The sequence below is a fragment of the Cavia porcellus genome, unplaced genomic scaffold (assembly GCF_034190915.1).
Source record: "Cavia porcellus strain 051 isolate PalLab524CR breed Dunkin Hartley unplaced genomic scaffold, mCavPor4.1 scaffold_18, whole genome shotgun sequence".
NCBI classification, from domain to species: Eukaryota; Metazoa; Chordata; class Mammalia; order Rodentia; family Caviidae; genus Cavia; species Cavia porcellus.
Genome location: NW_026947501.1, coordinates 58,361,513 through 58,381,745, shown reverse-complemented (window position 1 = coordinate 58,381,745; position 20,233 = coordinate 58,361,513). Strand labels below are relative to the sequence as shown.

At 37.4% G+C, this 20,233-nt stretch overlaps 1 protein-coding gene across 3 annotated transcripts in view; it reads left to right on the top strand.

Annotated features, from left to right (window-relative positions):
* Positions 1-20,233, top strand: part of Slit2 (slit guidance ligand 2) — a 345,916-nt gene that overhangs the window by 291,505 nt on the left and 34,178 nt on the right. For all 3 annotated transcript variants that reach the window (XM_063230084.1, XM_063230083.1, XM_063230085.1), the window contains one exon: positions 13,393-13,486. In XM_063230084.1, coding sequence (XP_063086154.1) covers positions 13,393-13,486 — 94 coding nt within the window. The remainder of the gene's footprint in view (positions 1-13,392; positions 13,487-20,233) is intronic.

Sequence of the window (20,233 nt, the reverse complement as noted above, 5' to 3'; positions counted from 1 at the left end):
AGCTTCACTCCCCTTCTTCTAGGTCAGAAGTAGCATAACAACCCAAAATCTAGCAAAATCATTTCTTAGCTAAAATGTGACATTTTAAAACTCATCATGCAAAACCTATCATGAATATCTGTCAAGAGCCATTTGGCTCTGGACAAAAACGTAGACTCTTTTAGTCTTTTTATTTACAGCTATTACAAATACTGAAGAAAAATACTGAACTCAAGAGAAAGCGCATGGCACTCAGTATGTGAAGATATTACCAATATAACCCTGACTGGAATTTAGGAGCCATGAAGAATTTGATATGTTGGTGGTAAAGATGATATCTAAAAGAGGCAGATTTCATAGCTCATCTTTTAGCTGTGATGCTTTTGTAAATGTGAAATGAGCATATTTGCAAAATATCAAACAGCCACGAGTGTATTTTGAAACCTGAGACACATGAGTGGCCTCTATTCAGAGAAAGGGATAAATCATTCTCTAGAGTTTCAATCCTGTTTCATCCAAGTCTGCAGCTGAGGATGAATTTTCCTATAATTTGACTCTATCACTTTAAATTTAAGTTTGGAGTCTAATTAATGACTTTATAATCTGGGAAAAGAAACCCTGCCATGCTCAGGAAATATAAGAATATTGTCATTGTTTAAAACTCATTCAATTTACAAATGATTTTTTTTCTGGCAGATTTTTAACTCTGTATCCTAAAGGCAAACAATAAGAAAGTTAAGTCTGGTTAGTAGGAATAACTAAAACCTTATAGAAAAAACTCACAAATTATTATGGTGAGAACATTTGCATTTGGCACCTACGCTAGAATCAAAATGTACAGAATGTTGTCAATGAAGAAAATTCACAGACTTGATAGAAGTCTGACAGAGGACCCATGACATGATGACCAGACTGTAAAACTGGGCTAAAACTATCCAAAACAAAGTGAACCACCAGTGGGAAATGTATCCAGTTTATTTAAAATCGAGCAACCAAAGCATCCCAGTAAGTTGATAATGACTCATTGGAGAAACAAAACTCTGACCTCGTGTTTGCTAAAGAGACTGACAGCATAGGTTGTAGAGACTAATATTATTCCTGTTTCCAGAATTTCACTATCCCTCACTGCTCAGGTCATCAAGGCTGTTCTGTCTACTGCAGCCCATCAACTGGCCCTTTAGTTGTACAGTGCACACTTCTTTATTGCTAGTATGCTTCAGTCAAGTTTAATTTTGAAAGTAGAATTCCATGTGAATCTAAATTAAAATCAGTATGCCAAGGAGTAGAAAAATAAGACTTTGAAATCTAAATAATTTAAAGATTAATTCTATAATTTTAGCATTCATATGAGAGGTTCTGAGGCTAGATTTTTTTATTAAATCATTCTTACAGCTTTTTTAAGAACAAAACACTTCTTGTCAATAAATTTTAAAGGAATATTTTTCCTTTATTTAAACAAGCTCCAAAGGAAAATTGGAAACATAGCACCTCGGCAGCATTGGAAATGACATGTTTGCTTAGGCTGCTACAGTAGGTGTTGAATTGAAAATCTTACTTTGCCATATTTCTCAATGATCAAAACCCCAAATCTGCTATTTTCAGACTTTGCATCTTAGGTAACCACATAGGACCCATCCAAATAGGACACAAAATTGATCACAGTTAAGCCTTGCTTTTGCCTAAGGAGACTGTAGAAAGTCAGTGACATGAAAGTTATGATGCAAATTTCACATGTATAGTCTTAGGATCGATTTCACAGAGATTGAGAACGCTTTACCCTTTCCGTTCGATACCATAATCTATTTATTTTGGTTTTACAAACCTGACTCGCACACACAAAGCATTCATGGTACACCTCACACAGTAACACCCTAGTTACTACATCACCTGGTTCAGAGGCAGAGCCACCGCGCTGCCTGGCGATGCCTTTGACCTCTGGCTTCATGTTTCCTCCATGTCTGTGCCTTGGCTCGTGTAGGTAAGAAGTTTAAGCCTTACTGCAGTTTGCACTCTCCCCCTGGCTTCTCTGTTAATGCTGCGCGTTGGCTTCATGTGCTCTACTGTTGTACCGCAATGTAAAAAGTCTTTTGTCTCTTCTGTCTTTGTCGCTGCCAGCTGCTAATCTGAATGAGGTGGAAAAAGGTTAGTTGCCTTTTAAGTCTATTATGATTTTCCTTTTGGTTTCCTCTCTCTTTTGAAGCAGCACAGGTTTCACTGTGCGTGCATGATAAGGAACATTAATAAAATATGGAGTTGGAAAGCAGTATGTCAAATCAGTAATTAAATCCTTGGTGAATGTAAAATCATGTCAAATACTATAAAATGGTCCCCTTAAGTACTTGTATCAGTTTGTAAGAGGCTATTATAGAAAGTCATGAATGTGAAGGGAAGTAGCTAGGAAAGAAACTAATATTTTCTATTTCGTACTCATCTGTATGATTTTACTTTTTGAAAGATGTCATGACTGTGTATTTTCTTAATGAAAGTCATAGGTCATTTAGTACAGTAGATAAATTGTAAATAGAAGAGCTTTAAAGTCATAAGAATTCTCCCATAACCTTAAATTTTTTTCCTTAGTAACATTAAATAAGAGAATATTTTAAGATATGTACATTTATCAAAACATTTTACAAAAATATCACAAAACTTTAAAAGTTGATTTAAAAACTTGGCTAATTCTTATAGAATTGCATGGATGTAAGTCAGTCTTTTGAAAGCATCCAAGGGGCGTGTTGAATCACTGACATCTGTATGACCTCCATGTACATATACGTCAGCACACAACTATTAGAGTAAGAGACACATGGGGGAATCAGCATGCAATTTTCATGAACTTTTAGCAACTGAGAATTTTAACTAATGGCATTACATGCTTGTTGTAGTTTTGAGACAGAGTCTCATCAGGTACCTTAAGCTGGACTTAGACTAAGATGTAGGTCATGCTGCCCTCAGACTCACGGTGATTTTCTTGCCTCAGGCTCTAGAATGCTGGTGTTACAGGCATGTACCACCACACCAAGCAGCATTAGATTTTTGATCACTCAGTTTTACCAAAAGACTTCAAGTATAAGGCCAAGAACAGTGCCTTGAAAGAAAAAAATGTGTCGTTTTCCTAGTTTCAGTTACACAACAAGCACATGCAGAATTTTAGGACTAATACAGAAAATACATCACAGCTATATCTTCTCTTGCTGAGGATTGCCATTTCCTCTGTTGCCTTGTTGGAGTACAGATGAAAAGCATGAAAAGGTGGATTTACGTTTTGGAATGTAAAAATATAATATGCACTATCCTCTGTCGATTAATGTATCCAGTACTGTCCGCAGCCAGCTGTCATCTTTTCTTTTTTTTTCAAACACATGACAGTCTGGAGCAGGGATGTCTAAGGCTTGAGTCTACACAGAAACACAACAGCAGTTATTCTGTCACAGGAATGTGATCCTAAATAATAAATACATATATTCTCAGGGACCAGCTTCGCAGTGCGGCGTGTTTTAAATCACCACGTGGATTCATGTGTTGACTGCATTTCACACTTACGTTTATAGAAGGTCTCTTTTATTTCCAAGAAGTTTCTCATGACTGATTTTGCTCTTAAACTCAAGCAAGCAGTTTTCTATGTATTGTTAAAGGAAATTTAATTTAACATAGAATTTTGATTTCTTTGTAGCACAAGGTCATTTTCTTAAACTCCAAAGAACCTTTGTAATTATTTGATATATTGGTAATATTAAAACTCTATACATATGAACAGTAAAAATGTAGATAATCACATTTACGAAATAATAATGAAGCACGTGCTTGGGAATGTGCACCTTCCAGTGAGCAGGGGCCCACATGCAAACCAGCTGAGCCTACAGCCTACTGTGGCAGAGGTCACCTGGCCTGGAATCAGCCCCTTCCTCTGGGCAGCTCCACTCCTCGCCTGCCTGGCTTCCCCTCACATCTCACTGGGCCTCTCTCCCATTGTTGAAGCCAAACAAGCTTTTCCTCTGCCTTCCCTGCCTTCTCAGCTTGCTCTACATGGTTGTTCTTACGTATGTTTGAAAAGACTAAATCAGAAGCCACAAAAGTCAGGTGCGCAAACACAATCTATTTTCTTTGCCCTTAAAGAAAGAAAGTGCCCAGTCAGTGCCTCTGTGATTCACAAATTCCCCAGAGAAGGATTGCTTCTCTCAGGTAGAACAAGTGAGTTTGTGTAAGAGAGGGGAAAAGCTCAGGTTTCGGAAGCAATGTTTATGAATTCTAGGAGCTCTCTTGGCTTTAGTTCTTTAAATTCTGTGAAACAGGGCAAATGGTGCACCCTACTTCACATCAGTGTTTGAGAATAATGTGAAACAACAAATAGGAGGATAGTGAAATGATGACCGTCTGTCTGTCCTTCAGTTGTATCAGAAGCTCCCTGGATGGCGTTTCCTATCATGTAAGCAAAGCATGATTTGGATTATTAGATGTCATTCTTATGGCAGAAGAATTCTTATGAGAATTTGATAGACAAAATACACCTAAATTATGTGCACAAAAGTTTTCCCTACCGTATTCTTTTCTATTATTATTTTTTAAAGTTTCAATTTTCTATGCATACTTTAAGCAGACTATATTTACCATTTACCATTTTCCATTCGCTTTGAAATGTAAGGACATCACATGGCAAAGAACTGGTTTGGCTACATTTTGAAGTATTTTTGTGTATATTCTTAGCCTTTTATGATTCAGTAACAGTGACTCCTCTGTTAGTAATTCTACTTTGAGATCTGTAAGATCTGAATATCAAAGTTAGGATAGCTGTAAACACACTTGAGATTCTGAAATAAAGGAAACTGAAGTTGCAGTGATTTTTAACTAGAAAAATACTTTGTCAGCCTAATAATATTATGTGGTTTGCATTCATTTGCCAAAGTTTTCTTAAAGTATTTGAATCTCAGGAAACATTTTTTTAAAAGTTTTATTAGTTAAAAAAAAACAGTGCCCAGTGAGCCCAGAACAACAATTTAGCTTAACCACTGTTAGTCAGTCTGGTTTGGACTTACTTATTTTGAAAAGGAGTCAAACATTTTCTGGACTTTCAGTAGCTGTTGGAGTTGGCTACATTGTTTAGCCTGAGAGTTCCAAGCAGGAAGTACTGAAAAACACCTCCTTTTTGGTTTGTTTATTTGAAGAAGTACATTTTTCCATTTAAAAATGCATAAGATGTTTATTGAGAAACACATTAGGCAGGATACCATTTTAAGTATCAAAACTGATATGAAAAGCTAGAATCCTTACCACCAGGCAAACTCCTTGGCCATGATTCTTGACTGCAAGTTCAGATCAAGTCAGACACTTGACCAGGGCAAAGACATCACTACTCAGATCCTGAGTACATTAACAGCCTAACTAACAACTGTACTGTCTCCAAGTAAAGAGAAACCCTTTCTAAAGTGTTTAACTCCTAGTTAGCTAAGCATTATGAGGCAACTAATTTCATATGGTTTAGTAAACCAAAATGAACACCAGAAAGTGATTTTCCTTCTGTGAAGCATCTTATAACCTATATTTATAGCACATTCTCTTGAGCCTTCTTACATTGAATTATGATCTACTTTATTTCATGGGCTTTCTCTGTGGCAGAGTCCCAATTATGTATATATCCCATTTTGCACACATTTCATGGAGAAGACACTCGTAAGTAGGTGATGTATCTTCACAAATTCATGGTCCCTCAAGATGAGTTCCCTTTATTTCTTCAGTAACAATTGGATCTACTTAAGTTTAGAAAAGTTGGAGCAGTCCATGTGATTTCTAGATCATAATTTGAAATTCAGTTAAGTGTTTCTAATTGTGAAATAAATTTCAGGATAATAAACACAAACAGTAACATTATTACAAGAAATACTCAGAATGAGTTCATTCTCTAAAAATAAATAATGGAAACAATGTTCATGAATAATCCTTTCCTTCCTGATAGACTTATTTATTGTCATCACAACTGATAAATATGCTAAATATTGAGACTTCAGCCTGAAAATCTTCTTTTGCTCATGTTCTCTGGTGCATGGGGATTATAACCTCGAGCACTGGGTGCAATAAAGATGGACTTAATCTGTAAAAGACAAAAGAAATATAGATGTGGTCAGCCCTCTATACCTGTGGCTGTTTCATCTGTGGTTTGAACACACTGCAAATGTAGGAAAAATACTACATCTCTCCTAAACCATTTTTCTTGTCTCTGCACAGTACAGCAAAGCATCTCTTTACACTGCATGTACATTGTTTTAGAAACTTTAAGGGCTCTAGAGATGATATAAAGTAGATGAGAAGATGAGTGTAGGTGCTAGGCAAACACTGGCATTTTATTAAGAAACTCGAGTATCTTTAAGGGAGTCCTGGAAGAAATTGCCCAGGGAGATGAAGGGTAGGATGACTGTATTTCCCCTCAGGTCCAACTCAAATAAATTGCCCTGGGATGACTTCCGTTAGCCCACAAGCTGTGTCCACCCTTAAGTGTAGTTCATTCTCCTTGCCGTATACAAATTCTGCAAGAGGAGAATGTTTCCATTGTGTACATAAAGAACAAATGAAAAATGTACGATTTTTTTAAGGAGTTGAATAGATTATTTTTTAAATTTGGTAAAGAAAAATATTCGGGTCTTTTCGTGTTAGACTTTGTCACACTTAACAGTGTACAGTGCAGACAGGGACAATCTCTCTGTTCTTCCCCTGGTCCCTGCCATTTCCTGCCGCAGCAGTCATTGTTTGGGAGAGGAAATAGCAGGGTGTCCAGGCTTCCACAGATGGCCCAGCCAGTCTAGCTTGCAGGACATGCCTATTGTTAAGATCTCAGGAAAGGAATCTGCCACTCAGTTTTTGTTTTCTCTTCTTCTTTATAATGCATTTTGTACCATCTGGATCTCCTTCCCTAACGTTTTAAAAGCATTTACCTATGAGAAGCACCCACATAAGTGTCAGCTTTCACTTTCCTTCACCAGGACCTGGTTTGTCCCTGACATTAATGAATGCAGACAATGAGAATGGAGAAGTACAAAAATGTGAATAAAGATATCCTTTGCCCTCAAGGAGTACAGATTTAGGAAATTAAATCTTATGCATGTTGTCCAGCTGTTTTTTTGATCACCTTCTCTTGTTGAACTATTTCAAACAGAGCAATATCCCTACCATGTGGTCAGCCTTTTCTTGAGCCAAACTCAAGCTCAAAATCAAATATTTGATGAATGATGTAACTTACCCTCTATTTCTTGGGGATCCTATCAGGTATTGAACCTGACTTCCTCCCTTGTTACAAGTATATTTTAAAATGTCATAACTGATTAAGGTTAGCATGAGAATCCTGGCCCAGTTATTCAGATCCTTGTTCTAAATCCTCTTTCTATCATTATCAATATCAATGATCCTGTCCCATTGTGAGAAAAGAAAGAAAAATAAAACCTAGTTTATGAATAGGCTGCATTGTCTGTCCCAGAATCCCTCCTTATCCCCATCATGCATCCACGACCCCCGGAATGGACTCTCAGAATTTATCTACTTCAGAGAAAACAAATAAATCCAGCTGCATGACAGAAGTCACATTAGCGGAAGTTGAGTGTTTTAGCCACATTTTGTGCTAGTTTCTTAAGCCTCTTGAAAACTGCCCTACCTGAATTCAAAGGACAGACTCTGAGAAAAATTAAACAGAGATTCCACACCCTTGCCTTCTCTTCCATATTGTGTGCAAAAGGTTAATATTTTAAATAGTGATTCAAGATGGAAAATTCCAGAAATCCTAATCTGGGGGAAAATGATTAATTTGAGGGTTAGGCATGAGCCATGATATAGCCCAGATTTCTTTGATAGGTAGAAGGCTGCTGGCCGTCTCTCCAGCACCTTCTGAAAATTTCCCACTTCTCCTGTTTAGCTCTGCTAATGGAGCTGCATGAGACATCGGATCATGGCCCCTGCTGACCTCTGTGTCTTCTCCTGGCACTGCACTGTCCAGACCCCTTGTCCATCTCTCAGAGCCAGGACTCTCCAAACTGCTGCCTGCGTGGTGCCCCTGCCTGTGCTCGGCACACCTCACTTCCTCGTCACCTCCCTTCCTCACTCACTTCCTCCTCACTTGCCCTTCAGTCCATCTTGTAAAACACAGAGAAGAACCTTCTTAGCCTTCAACACAGAGGCAAGTTTATGTTTATCTGGGACATTATTGGATTAGCATGCCTCTTCTCTCTGCATGAGAATAGGAACAGCTTTATCCTCTGAATGCAGACAGGTTCCTTTTTGTAGTTACTTTCAAAATAGACGGTGAGGAATTCACTCTGAAAATCATTAGGGAGAAAACCAGAGGCACATTTCCATTATAACTATCAGGGAGGAAATTTACATAGCATTTCTAAAACTTCCTGTAAGAGATAATAATTAAAACAGAAAGATGCAGTACTAGGAGAGAAGTACAGAAGAAAGTACTCCTCTGTGCTTGTGAAGAAAGAACACTGCAGGCAGGCTTAAAGATTTAAAATGAAGCAGGCGGTAGGGTCACACCAGGTGCTGTTTCTCAGAAGAGCCATGGACATGTATTGAGGTTTCTGCTTTGTCACAGTGATGTTCGCAATATTGGTACCACAGGGGCTCTGGGCACATGATGACACTGTTGTCAGCCCTCATGCTGTTTGGTGCTGGATGAAATGATGTTGTTTTGTACAACCAGGCTCTATATTCCCTCCTGTAGCTTACTATCTGCATTATCCATCTCTTTAGAAGCATTTTTCTTAAGAATGATATTTTAGAAGCCACTGTTAACCTTACAAATTCTCAGTGAATCACCCTCATTTTAATCAATGAAGAACTGAGACCCAAAACAATAAAATGGTTCATTTCACTTCCACCAGTCCATTCTGTGATGTTGGTTACAGTTGAAGACCCTTTCAAGATGTAAGAGGGCAACCTGAACCTCTTCTCACTGAGGACACGTTCCCGCTAAGATCGCTTTTCAGTGGTGACCCTCTTCCCTCCAAGCAGAACATAGCCAACCCTGATGACCAAGCTTTGCTTCCCCATTGAGAAGGTGACATGGCATTTATCCAGGTTAGGGCACCATGTCACTCCAGTGGCATACTCCTGACAGTTAACAGAGATGGATCTGAGCAAGCCATGATGAATGATCACATTGGCCCTGCACTAGATTCTCCAGAAAATAAAGACAGGTTCACAGGTATTCAGTGAGTCATAAATTACAGCAGCCTTTGAAAGATCATCCCTCACAGGGCCATGGGTTCTGCTCTTGCCATGTCCCCCTCTTCTGGCTGTACAATGTGAGCCATTTCCAGTCCCATATTTATCTCACAGATAGAATCAGAAGAAATGATCCAAGAAGTAGGCATCGTTTTCTTACCAGACAGGTGCCTCAGCTAAAGATTCGTGGTACCCATCTTTAGAAAGCTCTGGGTGTCTGGGGATTGTCAGCCAGCTACCTCAGGTACCGGTGCACCATGCACGGACCTCGCATTGCCTAAAACGAAACAGTGAGCCACCTGGTTAACCACTGTTTCTTCTCCAGAACACAAACAACACATGCACGTGTAGCTACCATATTCACTGCCTCCACACAGAGATTATACTGGAAGTTAACTTTGGAAAACCAGTACGATAAGGGAGGTTAATTTGTGAATCTAAAGAAAGGTGAAATTGCAAAGCCCTGGCAGTCATGGTGTCACATGCTCTCCTTCTGCTACTGGGGGACATGTAAGAGTCCAAGGCGGAAAACAAATAAATGGAATTTTGGGCTGAGTTTGAGCTAGCTCATGGGATCCAAGTCTCCTGTAACTCTTGAAACCATCATGAGCAGAGGAAATTTAACCTGTATTTAGACAAACTGCCCTGACTGGCACAAGTGGGCTAACATCTTTTGATAGTAAGTTAAACATGTATGAACCTGCTCGCATTGCAGCCAACTATTAACATTAAGTAGAGGACAATAAAGACTGTGTTTGCCTTTCTTTTTTGCACTTCATTATCTCAGGGAGGGAGACATCCACTGATGATTTTAGCTCAACCTCTGGACCATCAAAAAACCATTATCCATCACTTTTATTTCCCATCATTTTTCCACGGACTCAGTACTGTCTCTGACTACACATATAGAGAAGATTTTTAAATGTGCATAATGAAGATTTGGGTAACTTTTCAATGGCAGTAACTGAGAGTATCTTAGCTCACTGCAGTTAGCTCACTGTTTTTCCTGGTAAACCAATTCGATTTTAAATAGCCAATTTTCCTATAGTGATTGAGAAGTGGATATTCAGCTGGTACTTGTCTAGGGGAGGTTATTATGCCACCTATCTAATATTGAGCGCCTCTGACTCACCACTGTAGCATACCACTTAAACTTTTAAAAGTTGCCCTTTCTTCAAATATAGCAGAATCAAATATAATTGAGAAAAAATTAAAGAGCTAGGCCTAGTCAAAAAGTTTACATTACTATTCTATCAGAGAAAATTTAATGTTTAAAATAAAGAATATAGGCTATGTTATTGTTAATATTGCAAACCTATCAAGTACTAAAAGCAGAAAAGTATCTAAAAGCAAAAATGAAACCCAAGTGGAATAGAAATAGGCAAGCTGGAGTTTTTAACTATTTATTTGACCAGTTATTTCAGGTAATATTGTTTGAAGATGTCATTATATCATACTTTATGAGGAGGAAAAATGGATATGGCAACATTTCAGTTAATACCCATAGGGATCACGTTTAATGTCAATAATACAAGGTGCTTACATATCAGCAGCACAGAGCCACCCTAACCTAAAGGGTTGTCATGAATGTTAAGTGACTGCCTATTTATACAAGGTTTAAAACACACACAGTAGGAAGCACTATATAAATGCTCATTAATAGTTATTTTATATCTAATTACATAACAAGATAGGCCCAACCCTAGACGAGAAAATTGACAAAGGAAAAGACGTTATCCCAGACATGGAGTTGGAATGATTGATAAAATGATGAATAGACCCTGACGACAAAGGACGGTGTGGGAGACTGAGGTTAGAAGTGAGTTTGGTGTTAAAAGAACAAAGAGGGTGCTGTTATACTGCTTGTTAGTATTATAATGCTTAATGATGGCAAAAAAAAGTTAGATCATTTTTTTAACTGTCAGACTATCTTACAGTCAGGTGTATAGTTGTTTATTGACCACAGAAAATCATCACATACAATCTTAGAAATAATGACTAGTAGTATACTTGTGCTGTTCTTCAGAGAAAAAGAATAGGTACTTGGCATGGATGAAGTGTTTCACATTCAGGTTGGTGTGCCACTGTAAAGCCCTGGAGTACAGATTTGCCAGTTTGTTTAGTCAGCAGATTGTTAGGATTATCTCCTTTCTCTTTTCCGTATTGGATCTATGCAGAAATTCCTCATGAAGAAGAAAGGCAACTGCCTGATTCTTTTACAGATAATGTTCATTCTCTGCATTCTGTCTAGCTCAAAATTTTTTATGCTGACAGATTGGGAGATGAGAGAGGATTGTATCAATTACAGTCTCGCCTGTAGCCTCAGCATGGAGCACCATGTCGTATAGTAAATGTTGAGAACTTTTTATAAGCCATACTTTGGTATGATTGGATTGGGTTAGGCCATTGTGAAAACAATGAAACTTTTCCCTTTTCTTACCATTTAATTTGTTTTCTTATTTTCAAGTTAAGTAAAAATTACATAAAATGTTAATTATGTATCTAAAATGGTCTCTACCAGCAAATTTTTAAAAATGCCTTAGATAGAACCTACTTCAAACAGTCTGTCGTCCAGCTGAATGGATTTAATTAGGTAATTAACAATGATTTCATCATGGTAGGCTGGTAAACTATAATGAATAAATCTTATCTGGGTTTCTGATACAAAGTCATTCATTGAAAATGTAAATCTTTTTAAAAATCCCACTTAAAAATAGCTTACTGTGTACATACTGCTTTAAACTTTTGTAATGCAACTTTGGAGACATCTTATGGAAAACCTTATGGAAGCAATTATGAGATTTCCAATGTAATTAGTTCATTTAAAAGATAGAAAACAGATTGTTATAGTGCCTAATGAATACATTCATATACTTAGATCATGGGGAAACAGCCTAGAAACCTAACTAGTATGCCTCATTCAGCTGATAGCTATTTCTATCTGTTGATAGTATTTTAACTTTTCAGGAGAGTCTTGCATCAAAAGCTTGTGCTGTGAACTCCTGATTCTTAAGCCAGGACCACTTCAGTTCAGACTGAACATGTGAAAGTTCTGCTAGTTTCTTGGAAATAACTGGCTGCCTGTAGATCTGTCACTTTATTCATTTATTGCATATGAAATAATTTAGAAGTAGTTTACAAGGTAAAAAAGGAAAAAAGAACAATTTAAAATATACCTGTCCAGTCAGTCACCTTACTATCTATCTTGCAAAATGACTGGGGAAATCTTCTCAGTGAAAAATCTACTTGGTCTCATATATCTGAAACAGTGGCTGTTTTATTCATATTGGAAGAAATTTCCTAAGGGTGTTTCAGGCATGATTCAATGTAGAGTGCCTAGGATCTATGTAGCTATGCTTGCAGTTTTTTTGTTGTTGTTGATCAAAAGTTTTCTTCACCACTTAACCAACACTCAGGGAAGCAGTGTGCATTCTCTCCCTACATTTTCTTCCACTTTTTTTTATTATGACATAGTGGATGTGCCCAAGAAGTATTCTTTGAAGCTATTGCAATGATTCATAAAAAGGGAGCCAAGTGTTTTTCTAGATTTGTAAGACTTGGAGACTCTGAAGGTTAGAGGATGTTTTGCACAGATACTCACAGCATGAGTCAGACTTAAAGGGACACCTGCCAAATGGCTCCAAAGACAGACACAACTCATCGACGGTCTTGTCAAGACAGTGGTCACCTTGTGTTTGGAGATGAGAACTGAGTGACCAAACTAGGCATAAAATGAGGCTTCAGGATGTTGATAAAAGGGGTGCTTCAGGATGTGGATGCTGTTCAACTAAGTGGGTCAAATTTCTAACTCATCATTAGGTGTTGCTTTATTCTTTGGTGCTATATTGATGAAAGTTTTACAAATAAATGAGCATATAATTAAGTAAATCAAGAAGAAAAAGCACTTGAATTTCCTTTACCTAATTCCCACAGTATATTGAAAAGGGGATCATACCTCACTGTAGTTGTACCGTCTCAGATCATGCAAGTACTTAGCAACAGGACCAAGACTGGATATGGGATCTTCTGACCTCATAATTTGTGGGTTTTGTTTTTGTTTTATCTATTGAGGAGAGCTTTGTTTTGTTATTTTCCCCCATTTTGCTTTCCATTGTGAGCTGCACTAACCTCAAAGACTCATGATGCAGACCTCTGACAGGAAGCTTACTAGTCTTTCTGTGTAAACTAATACTGTTTGCCACGTTGCAGGCGAGTTGTGTGAGGAGAAACTGGACTTCTGTGCCCAGGACCTGAATCCCTGCCAGCATGACTCCAAGTGCATCCTGACACCAAAGGGATTCAAGTAAGTGGGCGGCTGCCTGGGCTCACACTGGGTGAGGGGTACCTTTCTTTCGGGAATCCCTCTTCTCTACCATGCTTAGCTCCACACCTTTGCTCAAGATTAAAGGGACACACAAGCACTGTGGACAGTTTTCCAGATGCATGTATGCAGCGCAGAAGCTTTCTATAGTGCACTTAAGCAGAAGAAAATAAAGTTTCCTATTGTTCTATTCAGAGAAATAATTTATAGAATAAAGTAGCCTTTGAGTCAGCTTTTTAAAATTTATTTGAAGGCTAATCCAGTTAAACTTTTGATGTCTACTAGACACTTCTTTTCTGAAGATAATGTGGTGGTAAAATGGAGACATTGATTTTAATATAAATGAAAATTCTGGGATCTAAAACAACACTTTGACTTCTCAAGAAAGGAAAGATAGAACGACTACACGTTTTTTGCTTGCCCTGGTCAGTCCTCGTCTATGCCTCTTTTCTTACTGTGATTATTGATCGTGTTCCTTTCATTTTAAATATGTCCTGTGAGATGATAAACTCATGCTCCTGCTCTGTAGAGGGCTTCCACAAATCAACACAAATGTCAAAATAATTTCTTTTTCCACCCCAGCAATATTTCTGAAATATGTTTTGCTCCAAATTCCATGATTTCATGGTTGTAATTCTGAAATATAATAAGGGAATACTGACAGAAAGGTCTCTTTTTAGAACTCTTAGTAGTTTAGAGATCATCTAAACACAAGGAAATCAGGGCTGAGTGAGTTTAGGCAGCTATCCAAAGATCTCTAGGTTATTTATTGGCAGAGCCGGAGCTAAGTTTGATACATTCCAGGTGGGTGGTTTTTCTGTATATGTTACCTCTAAGGCATTTTTATAGTTAGTATATGAACACTATATTTGGCTAATATAGAGGGTAGGTGGGTTTCATAAGCATGACACCTCTGGATTCACAAGTAGAGCTGTGCTTACATCAGATGATTAGAAAGCAGCGTAATTTGCTCCTTCACTTATACTTACTGTGTATCTGCAATGGCCAGCATATGCTTTTGTGGTACTTAATAACTATTAATTTCCACATATTTCTCAATGAGATGACCCAAGGTTAAATGCCGTAGGGATAAGAAAACCATAAACAACTCAGGTCAGGAATAATTTTATAAGTGATAAGATTTGAGGTATATTTCTAAGATTTTTACATTTATCAAGTCATCAGAGTCTTAATCAGGTGAGAGAGTGGGGTCAGTATTGCAAGAGCCCCACTGTCTTTCAAAGGTCAGCCTGACTTAAATACTCTCATGTCATCTTCGACAATAATCTTTTATTTTAATTTGATTTAAAAATCTAAACATTTAGAATATACAGATACAGTGTGCTGATTCCATTTCAGGTCTTATAGGAAAAGCAAAGGATAGGCTTGGTTCTGTCTCTCACAGTGTTCAGTTAAGACCCTAAAACCAAATGTCTTGCTGTATTTTTCTCTTTCTACAAAATTATGCATTATATTTTATTCACGCAAACATTATAGGGCCCAGTGTCTTTAATATGCCCACTTTTGAATTTGGCAAAATAAAAGGGCTTCACTTTAGATAAATAGTATCATTCCTCAGGCAACTAGATGGCAAATTTTCCAGAAGTGGCTATCTGGTAGACAGATTTCACAGGACTTTATGCATTGTAATTATAGGATAAAGTAATGTAAGAGTTAATGGAAGCCATTAAAAACAAGAGACTTTGTTTTCAAAAAGAAAACTGATTCTTAATGAAAAATCTTCTTTGCTGTCAATTAGATTGCACACATTTGGAAGTGCATTTTGCTGGATTGTGGATTAACGCACTGAAAGTTCATTGTTTTCAGCTGCCAGTAATTCATGACATCATTTTACAGCTATCTACAATTTAGCTGAAAACAGGTTAATTCAAAATGTGTGCTGCTACTCTTACAAATAACTGCACATTGTGAGGAGGGTAGTTGCAGGAAGAAAATAGACTTGAAAACCAAACAAGATGAAGCTAGTTAAAAAAAAAAAAAAAAAAAACCTCTATCGATAAATATTGCTTGGACAAGTTGTACTATTACTTCAAATTCATTTTCTTGTCACTAAACTAACAGTTCTACTTTCCTTGCTTTATTATATATCTCATAAATCTCTTAAATCACTTTGAGGTATTTTTAGGACAAGATATACTATAAGCAGTATTTTAAAGCATGCATCATAGTTAGTCAGCCTTTGGGATTCTAAGTGGTTTATTTTAGATTCTTTACTTTTTCTTGCTCTCCTTGTCAGATGAGTAGATGGAATGTGATAGGTTTTACTCATAATACAACCTTTGAGAAACTCTTATTTACAATTTTTCTTTCAGTTTTGAAGCTTAGTGTGAGGAACAAAAAGAAAGGCGCGAGTGTTAGTCATGCTATAACTCCAAGTTCTAATGGGCTTAAAAAACAGCATTCGGAAAGAAGAGAATATAAAATACCTCTTAGATAGCCAGCGTGTTGAAGGCATGGTTCTGTTATCTTTTACTTTGATTTTTTTTCTCAGATAAATAATTCAGAGTGTTTCAAAGCATTTCTTCTTTCTTTTAATGCTTGGCACTTCGGCAGCTCTATGCACATTAACATTGATACAAGTTCTCTTCTAAGACCCTGCCCATCTCCTTGAGAATCCGTATTGCCACTTAGGGTCCATTTAACTTCAAACTTACCGTTTGCTTTGATTTATTATGATTTAGCATTAAAGCACACCGGCTGCAGGGCAGGCGCATTTAGACCATGAGCTCCTTTTGTTTCTTAATTCATTTGTGAAGCTGAATATGTGTTACTATAGGAAGGTCTGGACTCCCATTTGCTTTAATTCATTGGTTCTCCAATAACTCTTGATTCCTGATTTTGAATTTTACATTAAAAACTTGACATTAATTAATAATACATTAACTGGAGTGTTTTTAATTGTCCTTACTTAAATTCTATTATTTTTAAAATATACTAAGTGGATAATTAGTACAAAATAAACCATACAGATTTTTACAAGACTATAGACATATATAGAATTTCAAAAAATACAAAACCACTTACTGGTTATGTCTTGTATCTAAATACTATACAAATGCTTTTTATCACAGTGTTTTTATTGAATATTTTTTAACATTTTTGAAATGGAAATTATCATGTGCCTAGAACAAATCATCACAGGAACACTTGAGAATAAGTAATATAATCAAGACAACACTTTATGTTCAATGAAATAAGTCTGATACAGAAAAAATATACCACATGACCTCACATAGTTGTGGAATTTTTTTTATTTTAAGGAGAAAAAGAAAAAAACATAAAAAGGGCACAAGTAATACAAAATTTAAAAAATAAACAGTAAGAAATCACTAGTTAGTAGATTACATATTCTCATCTTAGAAATAGTTGTTCAAGTTACAAAATTGAAGCATATAAAGTGGACTTTAAAACAGTGAGAGTGCAAACAGTTTTGTTCAATGATCCAAAAAAACTCAGTAATATGGTTATCTATCTTATACACTTAAACATACATGCAGTTATAACCTTTAGAGCACTTTCTTTTCTTTTCTATTTGTACAATGACAATTACACCTTTTGGGTTTTATTACTCCCACAGTTCTTACTACTTTTTTTGAAGAGAGTAAAACCAAATGCGACATATCAGAACAGAGTCAGTCAAATCAAAAGGATGAACATAACAGATAATGTAAAAACAAAATTTAAGGTGATCAACAATGGTTACCATACTGCCTCTTGCTATTTTAAGAAGAATTGCCAGTTATAATAAAATTGAACAAAACAGAAAAAGAATAAAACCAAAGCCTTGGAGACATTACAGGACTTTAAAAGAAAATAATAGTCAACCGGAATGGATGTCATAATGAATCCTATTGTCTTCACAGTTTTGCCTATACTTTCGAACTTGGTACTATCAAGCAAAGCAGAATAGGGGAAAATCAGTCAAAACAAGATGGTGAGGGCAATACAGGTTTTCAAATCAAGTTAATAGGAAATCAAAGTAGGTTACTATAATGTATCCTGCTATTTTTTATTTTTCCCTTAATTAAAAAGATAAAAAGGAAAAAGTAAATAATTTAAAAAGGGCAGGGGAATTGAGATAAAAGAGGGCATAACAACAGAACAGCGTAGGTCAAAACATAAACATTTAAGCAAAATAGTGTTTCACCACAAGATATCCTGACATAAAAATAGTTACCATAGTGTCTCTTCCCTTAATATCTTTGAGTATAACTTCATATACTGTAGCACCAAACATATCAAGACACTATAAAACCATTCAAGAGAATGACAGTATTACAGGGTATTTAGAACCAATTAACAGAAAATGAACAATGGTTTCTGTATAATCTCTTTGTCTATAAAAGTTTTTACTTGTATTATCATATATAATAAAATCCAATAAGATACAACCTTTTAAGACCAATGGAGACAGAAGAATACAAGTTTGATGGGACTTCAAAACAAGATGATAATAAATCAGCACTAGCTATTATGATGTCTTGTTTTCTCCAAAATAGCTGTTCCTACCATTCTATCTTCTCTGCCTCATTTCTATTGAGCTCTTTTTCTGTCATTTGTTGTCAGTTTGTCTTCTTCATTTCGCTTTCTGCTCAATTCATTGTGGACTCTCTGCCACTATTTCTGGAATCTTGGTATTTGCCTTTTTTAGACTATCCTGCAGTATTCTCTGTAAAGTTGGATTAGTGGTTGCAAATTCCCCTAGTTCCTCTTTACCCTGGGAGCACCTGGCTTTTCCATCAATTTCTAGGGACCGTTGTGCAGGATATATCAATCTTGGCTGGAGGTTATTGTCTTTCAAAGCTTGAATTATTTCCCCCCACGCTCTTCATGATTTGATGGTTTGTGCCGAGAAGTCTGCTGTAATTCTCTTGGGTGTTCCCTTGTAAGTGATGTTTCTTGTCTCTGACAGCTTTTAATATTCTGTTCTTATATTGGATTTCTGGAATTTTGATTATTGTATGCCTGGGTTAGCTCTGTTTGGGTTGTAGGTGGCTGGGTTCCTGTATGCCTCATACATCTGAGTATCTTTACCATTTGCTAAATTAGGGAAATTCTCTTGGATTATTTCTGTGAATAGCTTTTGTAGTCCATTTGTTTGTGTCCCTACTTCTTCTTTTATGTTCTTAATTCTTAAGTTATAGATCCTCTTATCATCTTCTAGCCTTTGTATTGTTGCTGTTTGGTTTTTTTGTTATTTTTAAGAAGTTTTTCATTTCATGCTCCCATATTACAGGTCTGCCCTCCAAATCAGATAATCTACCCTTAGTTTCTTTCAAGCTGTTATGCCAGTTTTCAGCAAAGTTTTTAGTTTCCTGGTAATCTCTTTGAACCTGCTTCACATATTCTATGTTTTCTCTGTTTTCTCCATCAAACAATTCTCCCCTTTTTTTCTGTTCTTCCATTCCACCATCTGTTTTTTCTTGGGTGGTGTTCAGCATTTCTCTAACTATTCTACTTATATCTTGCTTCAGATCGTTAATAACTTCATTCCTGAACTCGTCTATGAGGCTCTGGAGATAGTGCTTTATGTCTGTTGGTGCTGTGTCTGATATTGCATGTTTCTCAGGATTGGGGGCCAAGGACCCTTTCTTGTTGCTCCATCTTCCCATATTTTTTGTTCCTTTTATACGAGCGAATATAGGAGGCCCAGTTTCTTTCTTTGTCAGTTACAGTTTGTTTGAATTGCGCCGGCTAGGTGTTCCCGCCCACTGCAGTGTACTAAGGAGACACAGACCTGGGCAGCCTATGCTGGGCCTGCCCCTCCAGGTCACCCTACCGAAGACTTCAGTGCTAGAGTGTACCTCCAGGCGCTGGGATTTGGTTTGGGCTAGCCTACTGGGTCTTAGTCAGTGGCGTCACGCAGGCCAGGCACTGCCCACCAATCCCACTTGAGAGGGGAATATGTGACTAAAGTCACTGCAACAACCTGTTCTGGCTAGTCTGCCCGGTCCCAATATGTCCTTTGCTGAAGCCTCCTACTCTAATGGAAGGGTCCCCAATCTCTCACTCACCGCAGGTCGATACAGGGCTCCTAGACAGTCCCGCTCTCAACTCCATTCACTGCTTCCCACTCTCAGAGCTTTCGCGCCTCTCTCCTTGCTGCGCCATTTGGGACCGCAGCAGCGGATGCAGGAAATTCAAATCACAGCTTCCAGTGGCGCGGGGTCCAGCTTCCGCGCTGAGAACTTATCTGTTCCTGTCATATCACTGGGGTTGTGTTTCCAGTTGGTTTCTCTTAGTTTAGTTCGTTCCTGGGTCGGCAGGGTGTATCTCTGCTTGCTTAGGATTTCTCGCCCGGCACCATTCCTGGATTTTAAGTGCGGTTTCTCAGAGAGCCTCCGAAGCTGCTGCTATCTGTGTGCCATGTCCTTCCGGAAGTCCAGTTGTGGAATTTTTAAAACTTACTCTCGTAGAAAAAGGAAGTAAAATGTTGCTTACCAAGGTGTGACTGTAAGGAAAACAGAGAGCTCTTGGTTTCAGGGTACGAAACAGCAGATACAAAGTGAGAGGTTTAGAAGGTGTAATGTGTGTGCCCTGGTGACTGTGGTCCACAGCACAGTATTTCATGCTTAACATTTACTGAGACAGTGCATCTTATTTATTTTCCCACAAAAGGAAAAACGGTAACTATTGAAGTAACACATATATATCTTCATTGTGATAACATTTAACAGGGTGTGTATTTATCAAACCTCCTGTTGTACA